This window comes from Mastomys coucha, unplaced genomic scaffold (genome assembly GCF_008632895.1).
Source record: "Mastomys coucha isolate ucsf_1 unplaced genomic scaffold, UCSF_Mcou_1 pScaffold6, whole genome shotgun sequence".
Lineage (NCBI taxonomy): Eukaryota > Metazoa > Chordata > Mammalia > Rodentia > Muridae > Mastomys > Mastomys coucha.
Genome location: NW_022196912.1, coordinates 1,989,606 through 1,997,741, shown reverse-complemented (window position 1 = coordinate 1,997,741; position 8,136 = coordinate 1,989,606). Strand labels below are relative to the sequence as shown.

General features: G+C 45.3%; 1 protein-coding gene across 31 annotated transcripts in view; it reads right to left on the bottom strand.

The window, feature by feature from the left end:
- Nrxn1 (neurexin 1) overlaps positions 1-7,191 on the bottom strand; it is a 1,104,407-nt gene extending 1,097,216 nt beyond the window's left edge. For all 31 annotated transcript variants that reach the window (XR_004114363.1, XM_031356553.1, XM_031356556.1 and 28 more), the window contains exons 1-2: positions 6,615-7,191; positions 2,148-3,801 (exon numbers count right to left, since the gene is read on the bottom strand). Coding sequence is in view for 30 of the 31 variants with exons in the window: in XM_031356553.1 (XP_031212413.1) it covers positions 2,148-2,919 (772 nt within the window). In the remaining variant the exon portion in view is untranslated. The remainder of the gene's footprint in view (positions 1-2,147; positions 3,802-6,614) is intronic.
- Between the last annotated feature and the right edge of the window lie 945 nt (positions 7,192-8,136).

Genomic DNA, 8,136 nt, shown 5'->3' with positions numbered 1-8,136 from the left:
AAAAAAAAAAAAAAAAAAAAAAAAAAGCCAAAAATGTATTTTGGAAACATCTTATTCTGTTTCTTTTTAACATTACTTTTTTTTCAGACTTTCTTCAGTCTTAACTGTTCCTGATTATGCATGATCCTTGGATCCCTACATTAAAATGCATAGAAATATTTTTAAAATTCATTTATAACACTCTCCCACACAGTACAAGCTGTCATTGTGTCATGTTTGTTTCTTAATTTAAGAAAGGAAGTAATATTTCATTAAGTTGCCTTCTTTATCATTTAAAGTGGCATTGGGATGTCTAGAGAAGTATTTTTCCATAAAAATAATATTTCCCATCCTCTATTAATTAGCACAAATGTATGCAGCTTCAAGTTGTACTACTGAATTGATCTCTTATAGCTATCATAGTCATGATTTACAAGTCAGCTAGATTTGGTAGAGTAAAAGGATTGTTTTGTGTCATTTTTTTAAAACATGAAATCTGATCTTATGTTCATGGAAATTCACCAGCAGAGCTGAAAGTGCAGTACGGGACAGAGGGTGCAGTCATCTCTGACTCCTTATACCAAAGTACCTAACACAAACCCATATGAAAACAAAGAGTAGTAATAATTCTTGAGCGCCCCATCGCTGTTCTCATGGAAGCTACAGACCACTCCTGAATAACACTTTTTTTTTCTTTTTCTTTTTTTGCTTCCTAACTAAGTCTCTTTGCTGTTTAAGCAGTTACAAATTTCATAATGCCTTCCTTTCTTTTAAGGCCAAATGAGAGAGCTGCCAAGTCTAATAAAAATTACAAAGACTTGCTTCTTTCAACAGTATCAGCCAAAATAAAAAAGTAAGAAAGAAACAAAGCCAAAAGAAAAAAAAAAACCTCAAAATATCAGACATTACACAATAAAACACGGCCACACAGAGCTTTTTGTCCCTGTCTTTTCAAATCAGATATACTAATTTATCTTTGTCCTCACTACAAGTACAAGTGCATTGGCTGTCTTGATTTTACCTAATGAAATGTGCCAAACCACCCATCCTGCTTATCCTCTAACATGTTCATGTTTCATCCTAGGAATACCATTCACCCACTTTCTGTTTAGAGGTTTTCCTGTAGTCATACAAGAATACTGTTCTTGGTCACTGTCATAATAAATAGATATATAGATAGATAAATAAATAAATAAATAATTAAATAATTAAATAAAATAATGTGGAAGAGATACATAAAAAACAAACCAGAATTTTAGATGTAAAGGGATGAGGATAATGCTTAGATGCGCTTTGTTTATTTTAAGCCCTTAAGGACCATAGAAACAATTCTACTTCTGCTACTCAGATCAATGTCATCAGCTGACTATCCTTGAAAAATCTCCTGCCATGGCTCACATGCATCCTGTTCATTAGCCCGGACAATATTCCTGATCCAGCGACACCTAAACTGCTCTATTTTGTTACCAAGCATTTGCCAATCAAGGAATACATTTTCTCACCTCTAACATTCCTTAACATTAGCTGAGCTATCTCACACTTGAAGAACCCATGGAAATCAGAAAATTCTTTTTAAATATGGCAAATTTGGGATTGGGGCAGAACCATGGAAACCAATATTTTTTAAAAGCCTCCTGTTCGTGAAGAAAATCTCTCTTCCACACCAGGATCAGGTCTTAGATTTGCAAAAGCACCCAGGGCTTGTCAAGTGTGCTTTGACCAGTAACCAACCATGTGCACATCTCTACTTCAGCCCAGAGCTGCTCATCCTCCATTTAGTTTTCTCTCCAAACACATGTTCAGTCTTCTAGACGGTTGTCAACAACCTTGCAGGTAATGTCTGGATACTATAGCTATTGATGGTACAGGGCAATAGAGGGCCATTTAGGTGGGCAGTGGCCTTAGGGCTTACAGGGACCTGCCAATGTTCCGCTGCGAGTTTTAGGAGGACCATTTTAGAAGACCATTCTCTTGGTCCATTGGAAGGATGTCACATGGACACGGCCTTGGGGAGATGTGGTCTGCGTGGGCCCTAAGAGGCTGCAGAGGGAGGCAGCATGGCGGGGAGGGACAGGCCTTCACCCGGAGACTACCGGGGGAGGAAGGCCCCATGCACCGGCCTCCCGCCCAGCCCAGGCCTAGGCTCCGCGGGGTCGGGCAGGCCTTACCTTGGCTGCAGTCCTTGCCACGGAAGCCGGTCCTCGAGCAGTCGCACACGGCCTGGTCGTCGACCACGGAGCACACGCCCCCGTTGAGGCACACGCCGCCCTCGCTTTCGTCGCCCGCCTCGCACGGGCTCCCGCCACCGCTGTTCGGCGGCTCGTCGTCCAGCTTGACCTCGCCGCCGTCCACCGGCAGCGCCAGCGACGAGTTGACCCTGACGTCGCGGATCCAGCCCTTGAAGGGCTCGCGCTCGCGCACCGAGGCCAGCGTGAGCTTGAGGGCCGCGGCGCGCAGTTCGGGTGGCAGGCCGCCCACGAAGAGCCCGCTGAACACCGTCATGTCCCTGCGCTTGGACTTGACCTCCACCCACTTAGCCTCGGCGCGGTCGATGTAGAGCGTGGTGTTGCGGAACTGGCGGCGGATGCGCACGCTGTGCCAGGCGCCGTCGTTGACCGGCGTGTCGGCCAACAGCGTGGCGGGCTCGGCGCAGAAGATGGAGAAGCTGAGCTGCAGGCGGCCGCCGCGTGTTAGGATGAGCTCGAGGAAGTCGCAGAAGCCCTCGTCGTCGAAGTAGAGCACGAGGCCGCGGGCACTGCGCGTCTTCAGCTGGAAGCTCATCTCGCTCTCGCAGCAGGCGTTCCACTTCGGGAAGCGCGTCCACTGGCCCTCGGCGCCCGGGAACTCCAGCCCGCTGCCCAGCTCTGCCCAGCAGCCCAGCAGCAGCAGCGACAGGCAGAGGAGACAGCAGCCCCCGCGCTGGACCAGCGCCGTCCCCATGCTCGGGGCTGGGGAGCGGCGGGGGAGAGCCGGGGGCGACAGGGTCGAAGCGGTCCTGGACACCTTCAGGGAGAAAAGGGGGTCCGCAGAGGAGTGGGGGGGAGGGGGGAGGCGGCGGCAGTGAGAGGAGAGCACCCTCCTTCAGCTCTTTTTTTCTTCTTCTTCTTCTCTTCCAGCAGCCCCTTCCTCTCTCCCAGTAGTCTCCTTCCACCTGGAAAGCGGAGACTCCAGTCCTATGAGATAGCCCCTGAACTTCCAGGCCAAAGGGGGGGTACACTTTGGAGGCAACGTTCTGAAAAAGACGGCCACTGATGCTCAAGAGGGATCACTGATCCATTTGCATCCGATGATGTTAAGTAAGGGCATCTGTGGCACCAACAGGTACTTCACTATTCCAGGACCAACACTTTCAAAGTACACGGGCTGGTGCCAGCAGTAGGAGAGCAGAGTCAGAAGAAAGACACTTTTCTCAGAGAGGAACACGTAGCCGACACTGAGCCAGGATCTTTGGCTGCTTGGCAGGCCTCAAGGTCCCTCCAGATGTTGACTCCAAGCACAGAAGGAGAAAGGACAGGGTGAGACACCAAAATAGCTTCAGGGGCCTACTTCTGTCATTTCACGCGCTTCCAGCACCACTGGAGCGAAGGCCAAGTTTCCTGTGCATGCCCTCCCAGGCTGATTCACTTTGTTTATCAGCCCTGTAGGTAAGTCTCAAACCCTGTTGTGAAACAGCCAGAAACTGTTAGATGGTGAAATCAATCCCAAGGGCTCTTCTCTTTTCTCTGTCTCTGCAAGACCACCCTAAAATTCCAGCATGTCAATTGGTTGTATGTTGGTGATGCATTTTGACTTTATTTTGTCGTTTTATAAGAACCAAGAAATCTGTAGAAAATTAAAATAAAAATTAAAGCCTGTGGTCAATTATAGTATCATACAAATTATTACTCAGCTAGGAAAGCAGGTATATAACCAGTGGTTTTATCAAACCAAAGAGTTAATCTAGGTGGATACAGGGTTTTGTGTGTGTGTGTGTGTGTGTGGACTCACAGTAAGACTTCATGTTTCCAAGTATTTATTGTCACACTCTTAGAGCAAGCTATCACAACCTTAAGTTTACCACGTCTGTTCATTAGTGATCAGAATTTTAAGAACATTTTAACTATGATGTTTTTCCAATTCTCTAAAAAAATTTTAATTTCTAAAATGTACGAGGAGAGAAATGGAAAACCTTCTTAAAGGTTTTCTACTTATACTGTATGTTAGTTACATGTACAGATAACCCAACTTATTCAAACCTCCATTAATAACAAATTTTATAACAAGCAAAATACATCAAACTTTCAGCAGGAGGATACTATGGTATATTTGTATAGCAATTCCTAATTTTTTACTTGTCTCCCAGACAACAAGAATATAGTGGCTTGTTGAGAGTCTTTAAATTTTCTCATTTTTAATCAAATACACAATCTGTTATTATATAAAAACATCTAACTGAAGACGAATTTGCAGTATTTATTTATGTCCTTACTGCCATAATATGAGTCCTTTCAGAACTGAGTATTGAATCTTCTGCTAACAGCATAGTGACCAGATTCCTCCTAAAGTCCTTCTTTGGGTGTGAGCCTTTAGAATTTGTGTGGTCACAACAGTTGGCATGTATGGCACCTCAGCTGTTATGGCTCCAGGATGCTAGAATTTAAAGCCATATCTTTGTATCACTCACTCTGCCATTAAATGACTTTCTTTTACTCAACTGTAATCTAAGGAACAGAAAATATAAATCATCAAGGAGGGGCTTGAATTTTTAAAACCAAATAACTCACAATTTGTGGAATAATTAAAATATATTATTCAGTCATTCCAAGCAAACACATCACCCTACCATGTATCAGTATCTCCTACACACACACACACACACACACACACATGCTCCAAATTTATAGCTTGGACACAGAGCTCACTAGCTAATTAACACTTTTTTCCCACTACAAGCTGAATCTAGCAGTAATTTATGGTACTGCATTGGGGCTGCTCCTTTGTGGAGGGAGCTGAAAACATTTCTATTCAGTTCAGAGCAATCCCTACAGGTGTCAGCTGAGACCCATCAAGCTAGGGGATCCCACTTCAAGTTCCTCCCCAGATGAAACTGATGACTGGCTCTCTTCTTTAAACACTTGCACACCACAAAAATAACACACAATACCACACACACACACACACACACAAACACACACAATCTCACAGACACAGTACAAACACCTCACAGACTCACACTGCTCCTTATCAAATGGTAATAAAAATCTCAGTTGCCTATTTATTATGGCTGATACATTCCTCACCATCAGCCATTACAAGTTATATCTTGCCTACTCCTGTGCCAAACCTAAAAAAGATGCTCTTAAAAATAATCAATAATAACATATCATTCAGTATACTTTCATGTTTAAACATGAGAAATATGGTAAATGTTCAGGATCTAGCAAAATAAGTCTGGTCTATCACAGGAGTAGTGCTTTGAGCCCATTCTCACCTTGTATATTTGAAAATGTGTGTCTCAGTCTGTCTGCATCTCTGTGTCTCTTCTCTCTCTCCCTCTCCCTCCCCCCTCTGTGTGTGTGTGGGGGGGATAAAGACAGGCTGGCTAGATGACTAGTGGTGCTTATTTTTGTATTAATTTTACATATATCACATTACCTTTTCGCCTACTCTCTTGTGCCCACCTTCTCTAATGCACACCTTGACCATTTTGTAAAGGATGGAGGGAAGGAGGAGAAATATATTATCACAAGGGAGGTCAACTGGTTCTCCCAGTTCCTAGAGGAAGCTCATTGTGTGAGAGACAGTATCTATATCTATATGGAGAAAACAGATTCTCTCTAGGTACCCAGAAAGACCTGGTAAGTTTACAGATTAGAATATGAAATAAAGGGATCTGAAAAACAACCATACTGCAGCCAAAACAAGAAGCGCTCTAATTCAAAAGCTGCCTGGCAGCCTCATTAATCTTTTCTTCTGTTTCTAGAAAAAATTCATTCCCAAGTCAGTGGATGGATCAATACTGTATGCTGATTAGCTGCAGTTGCATTTATTTTACCATGTTTTCAGTCACACACACACACACACACACACACACACACACACCTTACCAAGAAACCTTTCAATATATATCTTCATAAAGTCTCTGAAATCTATGGGTTTTTTTTTTACAGGTTTTATCTTTTTGACTCTGGCTTTTGCAAAGTATCTCAATACCAATGCACACCCAAAATTCTCCCTGGCTTTCCCGCCCAGTCTCTAAGCACCATCTCATACACCAGTGCAGTTTCTTGGAGCCTGAAGTCTACTGCACAAATTAAGGGTGGGCACAGTCAGTTCTGATCAGGAAGGAAGAGAAAGAAAGAGATATAGATATATTTTATTGTTTTGTTTTCTAACTGCCTTTCCCTTTTCTTTGGATGATAAATCACTGCATTTAGCCTTTAAGTTACTACCTAGTTCCACCATCTCATCTTGTCATTTGAAAGGCTACATGCAAAACAACCAAAATCTCCACTCCTCCACCCTCCCACCACCCATCCTTCGCTCCGTAATTGTAGCAGATCCTGGCCCAGTTACAACAGGGAATGATACCCTTCTCCAGGTTGCCTCGCCCCATTCCCCCTCCCCCACCCCGCGCCCAAATTGAGCTTCTTTACCTGCCTGGTTATTCTCTTTAGCTCGAGCCAGAACCTGAAGCATGCATTGGTCAAAGCGAATTTCCTGAGGTCTAAGGATAAGGCGACTGCTGCTGCCTTTTTCCGAGGCGTCAGGCTTGAGCGTCTATCTCCAACAGTGCGGAAGAGAAGAATATGGAACTGAGGGGAGCAGCAGGGGGAGCAGGAGGAGGAGGATGATGAGGAGGAGGAGGAGGAAAAGGAGGAGGAGGAGAACGAGGAGGAGGAGGAAGAGGAGGAGGAGGAGGAGGAGAAGGAAAAAGGGAAGGAAGAGGCGGTGGTGAAGCCCGAGAAGGCTGGGTTACGTGACGCCGGGTGCTGTCCTTCTGAAAGAGAAGGGCGGAGCTGAGCTCTCCGCAGTACCATGGAGAGCGGCCGGCCGGTGCTTTGGCTGGGGAAAGGGTGGCCTCAGCTGGCAGCTGCAGCCCCTTCCAAGTTCAGATGCAAGGTGCCTCTACCTTGGCATCTTCCCCTAGCAGGGGAAATCTTGGGGCGGAGACTTGCCACAAGCACATCTAACTAGTCATTCGCCACCCCACCCCGAGAGAGAGAGAGAGAGAGAGAGAGAGAGAGAGAGAGAGAGAGAGAGAGAGAGAGAGAGAGAGAGAGAGAGAGAGAGAGAGAGAGAGAGACATAGCCTACTGAGCATGCCCAAGCCCCTGTTATAGACCCAAGAAAATCTTGTGGAGATTCCACTTCTCCAGGATTTAGCCGTGATTGGGCGGGGGTATCTGAGAAGATGCCAGGAAAGGACCCTGCAGCTAAAGGGAAGGAGCTGAGATGATGGTAACTAAGAGGAGCTCTGGCTCTGTGTGTGCACCTGGATCTCCAGTTCCAAACCTTTGCAAAGCTAGAGGCTCTTTGAAGAATGCAGGGACAAGCAGGACTCAACGCCCGCTCTGGCTTCCTACAATACTCAGTGTTCTTGCTGTAGCCCTGGCCTGAGCCATCTGCCTACACTGTGATTAAAGACTTTAGAGCGACCCACCAGGCTATTGCATCAAACTGGAGACCAGACTCATGTATCTCTCAAGGTGCTTTCCTGACAGTTTCTCTGTCCTCCAGATTTCCATTCTCTGCCTCTGCTGAGGGCATCCTGAACTGAACCAAGTTCTCTACCTATTTAACTCCCGCCCTCGCCGCAGCCCCCCATCTCTTCCTTCCTTTAGCCTTCGGTAAAACCTGGAAAAAGTGTAGCATGGTGTAGGGCTCTCTTACTGTGTAATCGAGCATGCCCAGTATACATTTCTGTGTCTGGTGAGAAAGGAGTTAACTCTAAGAGAGCTTGCAGACAAAGTGGATAGAAGTCTGGAATCTATGGCTTTGAATTATGCGTTGAGTCCATTGGACATTTACATTTCTATCCCCGTTATGTTTCCACCACAGGTTAGTTTTAGAGTAGAAATGCCAGATATTTTTAATTCAGTATCATAGACTTGATAGCCTCAGCCTCAAATGCTGAGGTAAGACTATTTTCTGCCTTCAGGCCTTTTAAATCGAGAAT